Here is a 17,439-nt window from a genome sequence, read left to right as displayed (position 1 = left end):
ATTCCCTACATTTATAAATCAACAGTCAATAACCATGAGCCAAGCCACCATGGTGCTGCTCTATCTGTGCTTCTTGAAAGGTCCAAACTAAAGCCTGTGGTGCTGAGGTGGTTGTTGGGGCAGCACCAAAGGGTGGTGCGTTCCCTGTCACTAGATTGAGTGGTTGTCTTCCTAAAAGGCGACACTGTTGGTACCTGAACGGCTGCCTTTGGCAGGAGTTGGTGAGGTGGTGAGGTGTGGGTTACTGAGCCTGGCACAGACTGCGTGCGCGTTCACTTTTGCATCATAAGCAATCGGAAAGCAACAAGCTTTTGTCACTAATGAAGAAACCTAAGAAAGGCCCAAAGAAAGAGAAGCATTTCTGTATTCCTTGACCTGCTAAAGGTGAGCAGTGGTTCTATACAGCATGGAGCCGGACAGCTCTCTTCACAAGACGCTTCTGGAGTCAGTGGCATGGGCAGGAAGGAGGATTAAGTAATGATAAAGTGACATGGAAAAGAGGCAGTGAGGACTGCTGCTATAGCCAGCTGACAGCATTTATGAGTATTGCACCCAAAAAGCTTGACATTTTTGTTGAGCACAGTGCTGTTTGATGTTTTAACACAGCAGGAAGAATTTTTGCCTTGACCTTCCCAGCTCTGAACACCACGGTGGTCAAAAGTCCGTGTTGTTTTTTTGTGCTGGTTAACAGATGATGCAGGGCCTGAGCTGTTTGTGTAAGATTATTCATGTTCCCCTGCTGTTCCATGGCCCACATGGGCCAAAAGAGGCCCAGACTGGTAGAATTCCTCTGGAAATGGAAGCTGCTTTAGACCTGGAATGCAAAAGTGAATTGGATGTATTCCTAGCTGAATTTGCCTTCTAGCAGCGAGGTCAAGAAACAGTTATGACAATCTAATTGGGGCAGGAAGAGTAATTTCTTTGTACATGAACTATCATAGTTGAATGATGATACCATCACTGAACCATACACTTTTGTACAAAATACCTTCAGTAATTATTGGAGAATGAAGCAAAATCAAAATGGATGATGGTTTTAAATGGAGTCTCTTATTTTGCCCTCACAACTGACTTTGGTGGCTGGCACTTCCAAAAGTCAAAGGGATTGTTTTTGAAAAGCTGGCTCGGATTACCCAGTCCCCTAATGACTGCCTCAGTCCTGGAATATGCCTTAACCCAAGTTTTCATCCTTTACCCTGTGAAGATACAGAATCATTTACCTATAGCCATAGTCTAAAAGAAAGGAAAAGTCACAAAACATACCAGGAGAAGAATAAAAGGACTGATGATACGCAGAAGAAAAAAACCAGAAAGGATTTAAAAGGAGAGCAGAGGTGCAGATCAAAACAAGAATTCCTGGGATTGAGGAATAGGGAATGAAATGGTGACTTGGGGTGAGAAAAGTCAGCCATAAATTATAGTGTAGAAAATTTGGGAAACTCTCTGATGCAATACAATTACAAACTGTCCAAAGAGCCAGAAGCAGCTTGCCAATACAGGTTGAAAAGGTAAAAGGAAGCTTTTGCATATCCTTCAGAGACCTTGACCATGTAAGCAGAGCCTAGGCTGTGCCACTAAGCTATGCAAAGACATGCAGAAATTAGGTTAGTAAGTTAAATAGTTCAAAAGCTGAACATAACCTGCGGACAGCATATGTATCTTAAGTCTGAGTGAGAGCTTGTGGCTTCTGCAGCCATGAGCCATTTCCAGCTTGTCTGGAGCGAGTGTGGTTCTTCTTAGCCAGAAACACCTGTTGCCCTCCAGCCTGGGCCTCCTTTCTGTGCCCATGGATGAGCACGGAGAAGTTGAAAGCACAAAGCTGGTACCATGAGGTAGGCCAGGAAGACTTGCTCAGTTGAGTGCTTAGCTGCATAGTGCAGCCGCATGACTATTTGTTATTTAATCATCGGTTGAATCATTTTAATCTCTGAGACACAGGCAATTGCATTTCTGTATCTGATTTCTGTCAACTGTAGCCTGATTATTTTAAGGGAAACCCCCCCCCCCCACACACACACTGTCTAGCTAAAGAATTAATGGATTCCTAGACTAATACCTGACATAACTCCTGAGATTTAACATGGCAAGTAAGAATGTTAGATTGTGAAACTACCCCAGACTATGTCAGAGCCCTAGCCCAATGGACAAATCTGCATTAAGGAGTGTAATTGATTTAACAACTTTTATACAATTCCTTTGTCTTTACGTGGGACGGGGAAATGACACAGTGAAGATGCTTGTGTGACAGGCATTGACAGGAGGAAGTTGTACCGTGAAATTCACCCTCGCTTCCATGGAAGATAACAACAAAATTCTTGCTGTGTTCAGTAGAAGCTGAATTAAAGAAGGGGTTTAGGTCTGGCTCACGAGTATTGAGACGTCTCCGCAGTGTTAGTACACAGCTTCCAGCTCAAGTCTGCCTCATTTTCTGCTAGGTGGAATAGAACCAACTTCCTGAATTTGCTGTTACTTTGGATTATGTGAATAGATCTGTGGCTACAGGCAATGCATTCACAATTAGATCCATTCATTTGCCACACTGCTTAGAGAAGGCCGAATCTTCTCTATGCTTTTTTAATTTGTGACTTGATTAAAGCATATAAATAAAGCCAGCCAGTTCTTCCCCACCCCCGAAAGAACTAGCAAATGTTCAGAGTGTCAGTGTTCCTTCTTTTTTTTGCATCAGGCAGGGAGTTTTCCTAAAATGCAGTTTTCTTACTGAAAGGAATGGCTGATAATTTACAACAAATGATTAAATACAGAAAAAAAAACGATACAGAGAGAAATGCAGTATATTTAATTTAGAACCCTTTGCTCTGGGAAGGTTAGTTTTGTTTAAATAGACATAGTCCATCAGGCCAAACACTTGCAGACTGGTGTTTGATATGGTTCTGCTGCATATTTTCTTATTGAAACATTCTTTCTGGTTTTAATTTTACATTAACAACAGCAAAAGGCCCTGAAGAATTCTAATTTATTTCTGTGGCTAATGATTTCAAGATTATTTTCTGTGCCACACACTAGTCCATGCCAGTATATATTGCCAGTATATATTTAGTAATTGGTTTAGTAATGTAATTCATTCATTTGCAATGCAGATCACAATTGATCTTGAATATATTTCTGCAGATTAAATAGTTCCATAAAAAAATACCCACTTAAAAAAAATAATCAGTGATTCCTACCAGACAATTTTATGTTCACATTTCTGTATAGTGGATAAGCAAAAAAAGTTACTAGCCACTAGGGATATATATTAACCACTAGTTATACCACTAGGAAGAGCCCATGCAACAAAATCAGTAGTTAAATATGAAACCGTTTCATACTCCTAGTTAAAACAAATTAATATTTTCAATGATAAAATGGGATGCTTTCTACTCATAAGTTGCCAATGCTCTAGAAAGTCTGAAACCAAATAAATTATTCTTAGCTTGTTTGCTACCCGGGCAAAGATCAATAATACCTCAGGGCAAACACAGTCTATAACCAATTTCTTAATGTAATTCAAATTGAAAGGAAAAATCTGCCTAATGGCAAAAAAGCACAAAAGAGCACATTAAAGGAGGAATTTGTGTTGCACTGTATATACATTAAGTAATCTACGCAGTATGTATACGCATACAGTAAGACTGCCCTTAAAGCTTCCTTAACACCATTAATTTAACTTCCGAGTTACGTCCGTGTGTGCAGTAACCACTACATGGGTTTGTGCATCAGATAAAGACAACTGCAAATACTGAGGGTTTACATGTAGTTGTCTGAACTTTTTCTTCCTTAGTCATTAATGTTGTTCAGTAATTTACTGCTATTCATCTACCCTCAGCCAATGGGAACCAACAGGTGTAACTGCCTCCCAAAAGTGGTTTTCATAGTTTTGTATTTTCAGTCACTCATTAATTCAGAGCCAGCCCTCATGTAATTAGTTAATAAAAGAAATTGGAGAAATTTTTCAGGGTGATCACTTTACACTTTGAAGTCTTGTGTTTTTGAATTGCATGTCATTTGCTGTCTGGTTCATGTTGATTGATAAGTGGTTGAGACAATTTGAAAAAAGTGCATGTGTTCTGGTGGTTTTCAGGAAGAAAATGATGCCTGCATTTCTGCCTGTCATTTCCAGAAGTGTGGCAATGCTGAATGCACTTTTAGTTGGACATAGTATACATGGGTCAGATACAAGAGCAAGTCTTGGTCAGTCCAAGACAAAAGACAAATACTGGTTCTGTGTGTGGATCTCTGTGTGTTTGAGGGGCATGCACTGAGCCACAGAACAATTGCCTTCTCTAAACTGCAGTAATTCTCACCAAATGTGATGCTGTGCAGAGTAAAAGTAATAACCCCAAATCTTAAACCGTTGCCTAGGCTGTGGGAAGAAGCTGACGCTGTTAGTAGCGCAAGAGCTGTTACAAAAGGAAGTCAAAAGGTATGCACAGCTGTTTGAATACGCAAGAAATCTTTTCTGGGTATTTTTGAGTATTGCTAGTGAAACGGCACTTCCTTGTTTTGACTGTGATTGCTTCAATGTATCTTAAAAAAAAAGTAAACAAAATAACTGCCCAAAAGACAGATAATTCACCCTTGATGAGACTAACCATGACAAATTTCAAATGAGAAGGAAAATCTTGCTGAAACTTACGAGAAAACATCAGCTAAGGAGATTAAAGACTGTTTTGCAACCTTCATACTTAGGTTTGTTGCCATGTGAACAATCTCTTGATACTTCTTAGTACATTATAGAAAAGAGGAAATTGATACAAGTAAAAATATTGTTTAACTATGGACATTTTTGCTAGACAAATTAGAATGAAAGAAATTATAACATAATTTACATTTAAAAAATCAATATAAAATTTGATCCCTTCAGTGTACTTAGTGGACAGGTGCACATTTAAGAGTTTTATTTAACAGTCTAAAAGTGTGGATTTACAACTGTTCTTTTTTTCTGGTGAGTAGCATGATACACTTAAGCTATAGCTGAATTTCAGGAGGGTGGATACACAAGTGAATATGTGCGTTATCAGAGGAGCCATTTATGGCACAGAGACTACTAGTAAATAGAACAGAGCGTGAAAGGTAATGGTCAACAGATATATAAAAAGTATTATTCAGAGTTGTTTTAATTTTCATAGTCCCCGGATTCATATTCTTCCTCATCTTCATCATCAGAATGGTCATAATAGTCCCCATATTCAATGCTGTAGCTTGCACTTCTACTGCCAGCAGAAAATGCAAATGTAGGAGATGATCCTGCAAGATGTAATTGAATCCAGATTAAATTAGTTGTAGATAGGAACAAAGAACAAAGTATGGTTTCGTATCTGTACGGCAAGATCAGTGTTTCTGAATCTTGTTATCAATTAAAAGGAGAGGGTTTTTATCTGTTGACTAGACTTTGTATCACTGAAGCTCATGAAATACGAGCAAATTTTTATATCATTCACATTTTAAGATGTTGAAAATACATTTAATTCCCGGTACTAGTGAGCTATGAGTTCAGTCCTCTGCAGATCCTATGTACCTGAAAATATGACCAGAGCCAATAAAGCTTTGAAAGTCACCTGCAGAAACAAGGTCATTGACAAACCGGTGACAAACTCCTCAAACCAGGAGGCAAATAGAAGACAATGCATCTTTACCCTGCATTTGCCAGGAAACCTGTTTTTTCCTGGAGGAAGAAGGATGTTATTCTGCAGGACTGGGCCCAATGCAAAACAATAGTAAAGCTATTTCTTACATCTTTCCAAACACTCATTAAGGAGCAACAACTGTTTCCTTCCTAATTTTTTGAAAAATAAACAGCAATGCAGAACTGCTGTAGTTCAAAGACTTGCTTAGCTACAACAGCTGTTGTTCTGCGTGCAGAGTTCCTACTAACATCAAAGGACTTCTGTAGGATAAGGACAGTGGAATAACATGTGTCTCAGCTGTATGGCTATGATCCACAGCTTTCTGTTTTGTGGAAGCTAGTATAATTTTCAGCAAAATATTACCATATTAACCTGTTAGGGGATAAAGTAAAAGAAAAGCACACAGAAAAGTTTAAATATTGACATCTTTAGGTAATTTCTCATAGTCTTCATTTGTATTCTGACAAATCTGTCCTTTGCAGCCTGCTTGTATGCATATTTATACTCTTAACATGCAAATAAAAAGGTAATACCATCAATGACTTTCAATCTCGCAGAGGCATATGTTGCACCATGCTTATTTTTGGTGTGGCAGATGTAAACGCCTTCATCTGATTTTCTGAGGCCTTGAATCTGCAGCCAGCCTGTCACACCATACTTCTGAGGCCCACCTCTTGCCTTTGAGAAGAGAAAGAAATTATAGAAATTAAGTAGGTAGGAGACACCATGGTATTTCTTAAAATAATTGTGGATGGATTAAACATCATTCCAACCTTTGCTTTTGGTTTACTGTCATCATGCTTTGATTCTATTTGTTTCTGCTGTGCTATGTTTTAACTTCTTGTTGTTCTGTGCCTGTGAGTTCATGCTTTCCCACCTCTGCTCTTTAAACTTCATTGCCCTTCACAGTGCTCTCATTTCTATTCCTTCTCATGCTACTGATTCCCAATGCTTCTCCTGTCTGTCATCCCATACCACTTGCTGCTGCTTCAAAGCATTGCCACCTGTTCTCAAGCTCATCAGTTTCTTCAGGACAGAAGCAGCAGGTGGGTCTGGTTGAGTTGTTCAGGGCCAAGGGGCCCGACCAAGGTGACACTCGGCATCCAGATGTTAATGGATTGGCATGACATACCATGAGCTTTCACACTTCATGACAATCAGTTTCAACTGACTTGGGCTAAAGCCTCTTAAAGGGTGAGCTTTCTTTTCCAAACAGAAAACCATTAACAGATGTTCACAGAGAATCTCTCATGCTGAATCTATTAATGGAGATAGGTTAACAGAGCTCAGTTTAGCCTCTGAGGTGACCAGCATTTGGTTGTGGTGCTTTGCACCATTGTTTCTGGGCAGGTCTAAGTCCACTAATCCCACCTGTGTTCATGCTGCCTCTGGAAACATTTCTAAATAATTTGGACTCTTCAGTAGCACTGTACTGTTTAATTAGCTGCTTCTGTGCTTTTTCTGTCTACCTTTTTGTTCAGATTGTGACCCATGTCCATTGGATCATACCATTTCTGGGCTGTATGTCCAGAAAGTGAGATTTGCCACGCATTTCTCTTTGTAGTCTCTGTTTGTATTCTTTGTCCATCGGGGGAGGCGCGCAGATGCTGGCTTCAGCCTTACTGTGGTCTGCCTGTACATCTGGTATTGTTAGCTTGTCTCCCCAGAATGTTATTTCCGTTTAAAGGAATTAGCATTTTAATTTATTTCATTTTAGCTCAAACTTCAAGGCTATTTCTAGATTTGCTTGAAGCCTCTACTAATACCATTCTGCTCTTTTCCCTCAGATTAAAACACAGTGTCCTCCATAAAATGAGCAAGTTTCTTTGCTTTCCTTTTGGATGCCTCAGGGACTGAACCCAAATGGCAGGTCTCCAGAAACAGCATCTTGCAAAGGAGAAGTTTAGATACCTGCCAGAATTCTGCTTCTGCATCAAGAGTAGAAAAATTGTTGCCAACAGTCGTCCTTCCCAGAATGCACCTTCTTTTAGGTAGCAGCCTAAATGGTTCCGTTTATATGTTCATTCATTTTTTTTCCAGAATCATGCCTACATAAGGAGAATCTTCCATCTTTTCTTTCCCTGCAGCAGGCCAGATGGCGGTACCCTGGCTGTTATTTCGTCTGCTTGGACTGCCAAAGCAATGATCCTTGCACTGACTGAAATCATAATTCTTTACACAGTCAGAAGGTCCCTATTGGGAATCTATTTATTGCACAGTATTGTATTCTGTGGGAAGAATTCCCTGATTAATCCCTCAACTCCTCATCCCAAACTGTCTGACATGGAAAGTGCAAGTTTTACCTGTACTGAGAGGTGGGCATCATCTCCTGGCAGAAACATTTTATTCCCCTTTTTTTTCCATTCAAGGTGTGGCATAGGGTAGGCTGACACCTCACAGCCAAAAATGACATCATTGCCTGTGTAATTCTGGACATCTTGAGGTGGCATAGAAATAACAGGAGCTGCAAAGAACAGACAGAACAGTGCTTTAGAAGACAGTGAGAAAAAGACAACACAAACACAAAAGCGTATAACATTAATTTCTACTTCATGTGATAGAACCAGTTTGCCTTTTGCCAGCTAACACATTATGAAGAGCCACATGATTCCAAGCAGCTTTTAAAGCTCAGAACACCTTGTGTCCCATTAAAGGGTGAGCAGGCTTTTTAAAACGCTTATTTCAAAGGACCTGTCTATCTTTTTCCCTTGTACGTGATTGCGAAGCTTAAACTGAAATTAAAAGTTTGTGTCCCATGAACTGTCATCATGGATTAGACTCAAGGCCCAGCTTGGGTAGCCAGTACTTGACTAGACCTTCAGAGGGAAGAACAAGAAATTCTGCAGCAAACAATCAGAGAGTAACTTGATTATACATGGTAGTTCTTCTTAATTTATATTACATTTTGGTTAGCTTAAAAGCTAAATACTTGCACTGCTAGCTTGTCAAAATTTTTTCTGAGGACATCATTGCCTTGGAACTTATTAGAATCTTATCCCCCTCTGTTATCCATTGCAGCAAGTTACAGAATAACAGCATTAATAAGTTTCACATTTATCCTCAATAGCTATCAGTTTCATCTGATGTTCTTGTTATGAGACAAGTAATAAAAGTGATTGAAGTCCAATTATTTTTATAAGGTTTTATGTAACGTTTATTATAATTGTTAGATTTCCACTTGTTTCCTATTGTTCTATTCCCCTCATCCCCCTCCACTGCTGATTTATTGCCCCTGAATTATACTCTCCCACTTTTTCCCAAAGAAAAAGCTGACGTTAACCACGAGAGGGAGCCAGTCCAGGGATGTGAAGACATTTTAAAAATAAACTGTTAGCTGATGCATTCATATGTGATTTAAACACATATCCCTCTATAAGCATGCATGAACATATTAAATGTTAACAGGACATGATGAAATTTAGCAGTGGAGAGCAAAATAACATACTGACTGCTATCACAGCCTTCCTATTTTGGAGATCTCTGCTTTTTTCCCTGATCTGTTTTTTCTCAGCCAGAAACGTTTTTCCTTCTAAAGCCTGTTTTCATTCTATTTTCAGGCCAGTGTTTAAAAATGAATGCATTTTCTGGGCCATTATACTTGTATTTAATTAATGGTTCTATTTTTGTACAAATTCCAGATGCTTGGAAATAGAAACTTATAGTACAATGAATATATTTTTACTTGCAATATTGTAATATATATGTAGGTACAGCATTTATGCTTCAGCATTTGAAACTCTAACGACTTGTTCCAGGTTTTCAGGCAAAGTTTCTAATACATTTGTCAGTTTTTCAGGATTGGTATCTGTTCAGAAAATATCAAATGCATACTGATTAAAATTAATTGCAAACAAATTATCCAGCAAAGTATCAGTTTCCCCATTTATGAATGCCTCATTGAACAATCCTGTTACTCTTTAAAAGTAAGATTTTCAAACTAGGATAATTGAACCCTTAAATGCTTTGTCTTTCATGAGACCTGTACATTCAGAATCTGTTTATTATTTCAAAAGTCTTGTATTCAAATCAACATTAACTTAATATCTTGGATAAGAACTTTTTTTGCCTATGAACTTCTCATGTAGGGTCTGATATTAAAGCATACTTTGAACTATCAAAACTCAGTGCAGCCACACTCCTTTTAATGATACATCCACTGTAGTTAAGCTTAAACTGTGAAAAAGAAACTAATGTCTACGTTGACTCGCATGAGTTCTTTAAATTATTCTTGTACAGACAGCATGAAAAACTCTTGAAACACTCAGATGTTGACTGGTTAGTAATATTTTTGTTCTGGTGCTAACACAGGCCCATGGACACTGACAACGCTGAAATACTGTCAAGAACGGAGTCCTGCTTGTGAGACTGTCCACAGCCATGGCCCAGCTGTGTGAGGCTGAGGGCTCTGGCTTCACTACACCATGTAAACACATCCTTAGCCTCGAGGATGTAAGGGTCTGAATTACAGATCTGCATTATAGCTGTTCATGTACGAGAAATTTTCCAGCAGTCTACCATACACCAAGATGAATTCCGCACTGGAAGTACCCCTTCCTCCATTAGCTGGAAGGAGAATACAGATGATAGCTTGGAAATGTCTAGCCATGGTCCGAGTCACACCCAGCTGAGTACTTTCATAGAGGTAGTTAAGGCTTTGCTGGACCAGGGCTGACCAGGACTGGCATCATCCAAGATCAAAGTCATAACATGTAGGAAGAACCACAGTTCTAATCTAACCAAACTGCCTTTTCTGAACCTGAACACACAATAAATACTTGCATTAGCTGATCAAAAATCAGCACATCTCACAACACCATTTTGCTGTATTTTACAGAAGAAAATTGAAGTAATGAGGTATCATTTTAACAGAAATTTACAAACTGCATTTTTGACTGTTTCAGATTTTGTGTTCAGCCAAATTGTCCCATGCATATCTGTGTATACTTTTTTTTTTTTTTATAACTGTGTCTTTAGAAATGGATCTTTATTGTTACAATAACCTGCCATTTTGATTCCTGGAGTAGATAAATTTTTCTTCATAGCTATAGCTATAGAAAGCATTCTCATGTCTCAGTGTCCAGACGTGAATGGGCAGTAGCTGCTCCCTTCCTTTTACAGTCCCAGTCATGAATTATCCTCGTGTGTTACAGAAGACAAACCAGAAATCAGGAAAAGTCAAAATATTGCTTCAGTTTCACAATCAACATTCACCCAATATCACTCCAGATTAATGAATTAGATAACATGATTCTTTTTTTCCCCTTAACTCATATTCATTTTTGCTAATCTATGTCTCATTTGATGAAAATGTCAGAAAATTTCATGGGTTATTTGTTTTTTACTCCAAAATTTACATTTAAAATAAATTATGTGATAGCTAACTTATAAAGAGAATCACTGCTATATTGTTCCATTACTTTATTAAATCATCAGCAAGAAAGGTCTGAATGTGAATGGGGATGGATTAAGTGTAGAGAATCTGTATATAATCAATGTACTTAGTAACCTTGGTAAATTATTAGATAAACTGATCAAAACTGGGTTTCAGGAAAATAAAGGCTTTTTCAATGTTTCTTTAGGGAGCTAGGCCTTTTTCTTCTCCTTTTTCTGGTGATGGATGAAAGATAAAAGGCTATACTCTTCTGATGAAAGAAGTTTATTGTTATTTATTTATTCATCGGTTGCTGTATACAATTAATCCATTTGGCATCAATAGGAAACAGCAGATGCTTTGAAGGAGAAATAACAAAACAAAGTACTTTGAGTTGAGTGAAGGTTGTATTTATAGCTTGGTACCAAAACCCCACAGTGTTCACTGTTTCTCATGCAAATTGAAGTCAGCGGAAAGCGAGTGCCGCAGCGAGGTGCTGCTCTCAGTGCCAGACTCCCTGTTGCCTTTTGTCATCAGCTGCAGCCATGAAAAACCACTCTAAATCACGGTGCCCTTTCACATGCCCGCTGTGCTGCTTCAGAGAGCTGCTGTGGCGGGGGGGGGCTGATGGTAAACTCCCGTGGGGAACGAGGCATGGGCCCCCCTGGTAGCACCTCTGTGCCCTGCTGCTTGCTGAAGGGCCCAGGCTCCTTCCAGGGTCTAAACCACAACCTACGCAGCCGGCATGGTCAGCTGCTGCTCAGAAAGCTTGAGAAGAGGGGCACTCGTGGTGCTGCTCCTCCGTGAGCCCAGCACCCACCTCAGACTCCAGTGCTTTGCTGCAGCTGGGTGTGGATGCCAGGTGGGTGCTCTGAGGGAACCGGCCCCCGTTTTGCTTAACTAAACTCTGCACAGCACTGATACGGCTATGATCCTTCCCCAGGCTTCCGTGGGATTCAGTGGGCTGAGTGATGGTAGGAAATCTATCTGAGTTCCTGAAGAGAGGGTCCAGCCCTTCTGAGGACCCAGGAAAACAGTGGGAAAATGTTGGGGGTGACGCCTGCCTGCAAAGCAGCCAAGCTCATTCCTCCTGCATGATGAGTGGTGTTATGTGCCTCAGGTGACTGCAAGGCCTGCTGGATGACAACACCAGCAAGTAAAAGTGATAGTACTTCCAAACTGAAGTTTTTTGTATGTGGCCGGTTCTGTTTAATTAATTAGAGTGGACCATTGCTTTAAGCCTGTATGCATGAACAGCTGCCTCTGCTGCAAAGTTACCGTCACTTGCTACTGGAGTGGCACTTCCAACTGAAATCTTCCTGAAGGGGTTATGCCACAAGAACTAGTGCTATTTTAATCCCAAAGAAGAAGACCTACCCGAGGGCTAATAGGCTTTCAATCGTACTGTGGGCAGGGTTTTCTGAATGTCTTTTTACTGACAAGCCTTTTTTCCCAGCTTAATACCCTGATGGCAAATAAGGGATTCTTTAATGCATCTTCTCTTCTAACTAGAGAAAGAAGAAAGAGGTCTGGTATTAGCTGTTCATCACTTTACCTTTTAGGTATTCAATATCTAGTGTTCATTCAATATAAAAGCACAGCATACAGTCTAAGTTGGAGGGAACAGATTGCTAGCGAGGAGTGGGTAAAATGTACCCAAGTTAGTCTCATATATGGACCTTTGCCAGAGATGCAATTTCAGATTCCTAGAACCATTTGTGACCCAGAGACCTCTTCTACTTAATTCATTTGAGAAAATATTTCATTAACTTAAAAAAAAACACACAACAAACCACAAGCAGTTTCTCATTCAAAAAACAAAGCCTGTTCACTTTTTCATTTTCATTTTATATTCATGTGACTTAGGTGAAAGGTGCCCAGGAGTAAAGACTTGTAATAATGTGAAGAATGAGGACAGCACACGAGCAGGAGGCAGGATTCTCCTATACAACTCAGCTAAGAATCTTTCCACTAATAATCATTGTGGACAACTGTTCATGAACTCTAAGTGTCTTTAGGGAAATTGTTTCCATTTGATTTTGTTCTGATATTTGGATTTTCTGTTTCATGGGTTAGCTAGATTTTATGAAGATTCCAAAATTAGATTATTTTAGCCTTTTTTTGGGGGGAAAAGAACAAATCTGTTAATTAAGCCCTATCTCCTTCTGTTGCCTCTGCTTCACTGCTTACCATATATACACACAGGTGGGATACATACATGCTTGCATATATGTATGTATACCTATATATAAATGAGATCTGCCTTGCTATCACCACTTCAATATCAGGTCAGTCCTCATATAATTGTAATTATTTCCCCAGTCCTCCCAGACTATCCTATCTGTTTACCTATTCCCAACTACACATACAATTTTTGTAGAAAATATCTCATACTCTGCTTGTTCACAGCAGAACTAGTCTGTAGATCTATGGCATATGGTCACCAAGTGATTTAATCCACTAGTCTATAGGAGGTTTGTAACATACAAGATTAAGTACCAGCTGCTGAACCATGTTTAACACAAAGTAGTATTATAACAAAATAATGATAATTATAACAAAAATGCAGTATTACTTTAACAAAGTTAGACAAGAGCATCTAGTAACACATATGAAAATAAGAATTAGATTTTTTTTTCAGTTTGGAAGTGCCTCTACATGTTACCTGATTCACATGGCCCTTTATGTTTCATGCTGATATTTCTTTTCGTAGCATAAGCCTTGTTGAATTGACAGATGTTCTCGTAGGTTTTCCCTTCAGGTCCACAGATGCTCTCTTGAGACTTGCACACACACTGGGGCTCAGGAACTTCCCCAAACCTTGCTTCATCAGCATCCAACCTGCACTCGAGGTTGTCCCCACATTGCCCGTAAAAATGATTGCCCTGGTCCAAGTCGCAGATCTGACCTTCCACATTTCCACATTCAGGACAGCAGCCACAACGATCCAGTACAGTCCCGGCTGGACAGTCTTTAGGCTCAGAACAAAGTGCCAAATTGCATTTTCCACAACTATCTCCTTCCCTTAACAGCCTCCACCAACCTCGGTGGTACAAGGCAGGGAAACTCTGAGAAACCTGCAGCAGTACTACCAGCACTGCTGTAACCATCGGGTGCTTCATCTTGAGAATGTAACAAACAAGCAGAAAAGGTCCTTGGAGTAAAGCCAGGGGGAAAAAAAAAGAAAAGAAAAGAAAAAAAAAAAAAGAAGAGTGAGCTAGTGTGAGAAAAACATCACAATCCTTTTCTTGTTTCAGAATATAAATTCTACTGCAAACACAGGCTTTAAGAAGAAATTAGCATCAGATTCTTAATCTGGAACTGATAATAAAAATGCATACAAACCCACCGGCTTTTCTCTAATGCAGTTTGGAATGTGAGTATTGCTTGCACAGAAACCAAACTGCCCCTTCTGACAGCTGAGTTGAAGCTCTCTGAAAAGCTGTTTGCTCAGTGTCTCCTTGAGCCAAATTTGCAAAGCGTTGCTCTACTGAAACATTATATCGCAGCTATCGTAGAAAGGGCAACAGGGTAAAATAGTGTAAAATGAAGAAATTAACTGCTATGACCTCCCACCCCCATCAGTTGAAAAAGACGGTCAGAAAAAGAGAAACATGGGTATAAAGCAGTACCCAAGATACCAATACCCTAGAACTGAGCCAGTGCTCTAGAGACTAGAGCAAGGTTTAACACCAAATTTCATCCATTAATGATCACAGCTGGGGTGTTCTGAATAAACAAATTACTTACAGGCTCTTTACAAGCAATGGATGGTCCAAGACAGCTGGAATTGACTTTAACTCTTGGATTTAAGATGGGAGGTACCTAGACCCATTAAAAAACCCATTGTTCTCTCTACATTTAGCTTCTTTTCAGTGCTTGTGGGTGTCTGTGGTTTGCAACCCAAAATAACGTGGTCTACCTTTGGCTCTAAGAATAAAGGTGCAAAAGGTTTACATAGACAAACATAAGCAAGCCACCCCAGCATCTTCAGACACCCCAGACGGAGGTTTTGCTGAAGTATTAGATGCATCGCTTGTCTTTTCGTAGTACTGTTCTGCCTTCATTTCTTTGGATGTACTTACACTGTGGGTTGTGGAGGATGAAAGAGGTAACTTTTCCCACTTCTTCTGTCCATAAATTTCTTCCACTTCAGGGAGCTGGGTTTGCAGGGTCATTTCTTGCCAGGTGCTGCATTTGTCTTTGCACATCTCAGGATTTAGGCATGCTCCCTATCACCCTACCTTATACCAGAACACTCCCTTCCCTTGCAGTGTTGATGAGAAGTGTCTATAGACCATAGGCTACTGTTACCGCTGTTCAAACCACATGCAGCTTGGCAGAGAGGCACCTTACTGTCTGTTGGAGGTAAAAGTGAAGCACAGTGGACTTACAGACCCTGCAAGAATGGCTCAATACCACAAGTGAAGGTCACCACTTCCTACAAATGAAACATCTTTGTCTGTTTACTTAAAATAACTCCACGTGCCCCACATTTTCAAGATATATATGTAAGTCTTAAGGCACTGTTAACAAGATGAAATAAAAGCAAAATCATGCTTGTGTTTGCTTGTCCTGAAATCTTCCATAAGCGGCTTTTTTCTGCTCTTTTTAGATTTGTGGTGCTTAGCTGCTTACATACACTCAGTGAAGGAGGAATTTTCTTGTGTCAGCCTTACATCCTCTGGGCACATCCACAAAGGCAAATCTTTGTTTTCTTTCCATCCCAAACATCTCCATGGTTTTTCCCCAGTTCGGCTTCTTACCTTCTTCACCAATTAAGATGACCTTTTGCTTTCGGTGCAGTAGCATGCTGCTTCAAAATCACTTCCTTCTCCCAAACTGCATATAATGCATTTCCCCTTGGCCCGCATCGGTGGAGCACTTCTTAAAGCCAGCCTGGAGAGACCTACCGAGCGCTGCTTATTTCTGTAGGATGGCTGGGCTAAAAACAAAGCTCGGAACACACAATCAGACTGCAAAGGAGTAAATTATGTGTGCAAATGGTACTTTTAACATTAAGAGTCAGAAGAAAAGTAACCAGTGATTTTAATGAGGAATTGATTTTTTTGTCCCACCTTCTTTTGTATTCTGTTGAATGTGTTTTATTTCACACTTCCCCATCAAATTCTAATTGGACATTTAGATTTGCATTCTAGGGTCTACTCATCACTGTCTATTTTATTACTTGTGCCTACAGCTGTAGGGGATGAATGTCTATAGGACAAATATTTGCTAAGGCTCATACAACGTAAAAAAAAAAAAAGTTTATAGTGGGGAAAACATACATGCAATGTGCAGCCAAAGCAGGGAAGGACTGCAGGGCAGCACTGCCCCTGTGCTAAGGCTGAGCTTTACCTGTCAGCTTCCAGGAAGTGTGTGGTTTGAGGGCTGTGAAACAGAAGCATAAAAGGAAATACCTCCTGCATCCTGGCACTGAGGAAACCCATCACAAATATCCTAGAAAGCATTTTTGGCATCTGTCTGACTAATGTAATATGACTTCTTGGTAGGCTCAGCCTCTAAATTAAGAACTGGGTATGCCTGTGGTCTCGTTTGAACAGCTGCCACTTGGCAGGTGATCTACAGCTGAAGGTTTTTTGGCCACTGATTTCTGAGCTCCCCTGGAACAAAGTGGGGCAGGGAGAGGTTAAAGCACTGTGGTATGACATGGAGAAATGGTCTGATAGCTGTCTAAAATGTCTTTCATTAGTAAGCCATCTGTGACAAACTGCGAAGAACATTGGTGTAACTCTCCATACTGGATGGATGTGTGGCAGGGTCAGAGCAAGGGTGATAAATGAGGAGCAAGGAGAGAGGGTGGGACGTGCAGCTGAGTTTGAAGCATCACATCTAAAGGCATAGTCCCATCTGGTTCAGTAATAAAATATGCATTATTTCAGTATGTTTCTAATCCCTGAAGCTTGCTTTTGTGGGTTTGGCAGAAAAAAGTGTTGATTTTCATCACAAAACTTGAATTATCTTAACCCTAAATATCTCCCAGAAGAAAATGCAAGCAGCAGTGGATTAATGTCACAGGTGGAGCTGCAAGACAGGCACCAAAGTGCCCTGCCTGCTTTTCAGACACCATCCCCCAAATGCTGCCTGGAGAGCTGACAAGCAGTGCAGATGATGCCTCCACAACCCCTCCAAGGAGGGGAGGAGGTAAGCAGCTGCAGTGTATGAGGGGAGCTTTCTACCATCAGCTGTGAAATAACGTTTTGGTGAATAATTTCTTTAACAGGCAGGTTGAACAGCATTAGTGTACTCTTGGTCTCAGCAGGCAGGATAGTGCTGGCCGTGCAGCAATTTCCCTGGCTTTTTCTGGGTATTTCCATATGGTGTGATCAGTGCAAGGAGTTCTGTCACCATCTTGTGGAAAGGGCAGTGCCTGAGTTGGATGATGGGCAGTGAGGGGACATGGCAAAATGGCCCAGTGCT

At 40.2% G+C, this 17,439-nt stretch overlaps 1 protein-coding gene across 3 annotated transcripts; it reads right to left on the bottom strand.

Annotated features, from left to right (window-relative positions):
* Positions 1-3,922: 3,922 nt before the first annotated feature.
* LOC121093207 (kazal-type serine protease inhibitor domain-containing protein 1-like) lies at positions 3,923-15,264 on the bottom strand. Of its 3 annotated transcripts, none has more exons than XM_040605142.1 (5): positions 14,348-15,264; positions 13,664-14,152; positions 7,931-8,091; positions 6,161-6,305; positions 3,923-5,247 (listed from the first exon to the last, which is right to left on the bottom strand). In XM_040605142.1, exons 2-5 carry the CDS (start codon positions 14,118-14,120, stop codon positions 5,117-5,119), a joined length of 894 nt encoding a protein of 297 aa, XP_040461076.1. In that variant the 5' UTR covers positions 14,121-14,152; positions 14,348-15,264; the 3' UTR covers positions 3,923-5,116. The 3 variants fall into 3 exon arrangements, with proteins under 3 accessions (XP_040461076.1, XP_040461077.1, XP_040461075.1); XM_040605143.1 differs by having other exon boundaries at positions 13,664-14,120; positions 14,348-15,263; XM_040605141.1 differs by having other exon boundaries at positions 13,664-15,264.
* Positions 15,265-17,439: the final 2,175 nt, after the last annotated feature.

The sequence above is a fragment of the Falco naumanni genome, chromosome 8 (assembly GCF_017639655.2).
Source record: "Falco naumanni isolate bFalNau1 chromosome 8, bFalNau1.pat, whole genome shotgun sequence".
NCBI classification, from domain to species: Eukaryota; Metazoa; Chordata; class Aves; order Falconiformes; family Falconidae; genus Falco; species Falco naumanni.
Note: the sequence above shows the minus strand (reverse complement) of the source record. Positions and strands in the feature narration are given on the sequence as shown.

Excerpts from the sequence above, each read along its gene's own strand:
- LOC121093207 (XM_040605141.1), bottom strand. The coding sequence starts at position 14,120 with ATGAAGCACCCGATGGTTACAGCAGTGCTGGTAGTACTGCTGCAGGTT. Across the intron at positions 8,092-13,663 it reads TAAAGGGCCATGTGAATCAG|CTCCTGTTATTTCTATGCCA; the intron begins GTAACATGTAGA and ends TGTTCTTTGCAG. Across the intron at positions 6,306-7,930 it reads ATGCCCACCTCTCAGTACAG|GCAAGAGGTGGGCCTCAGAA; the intron begins GTAAAACTTGCA and ends CTCTTCTCAAAG.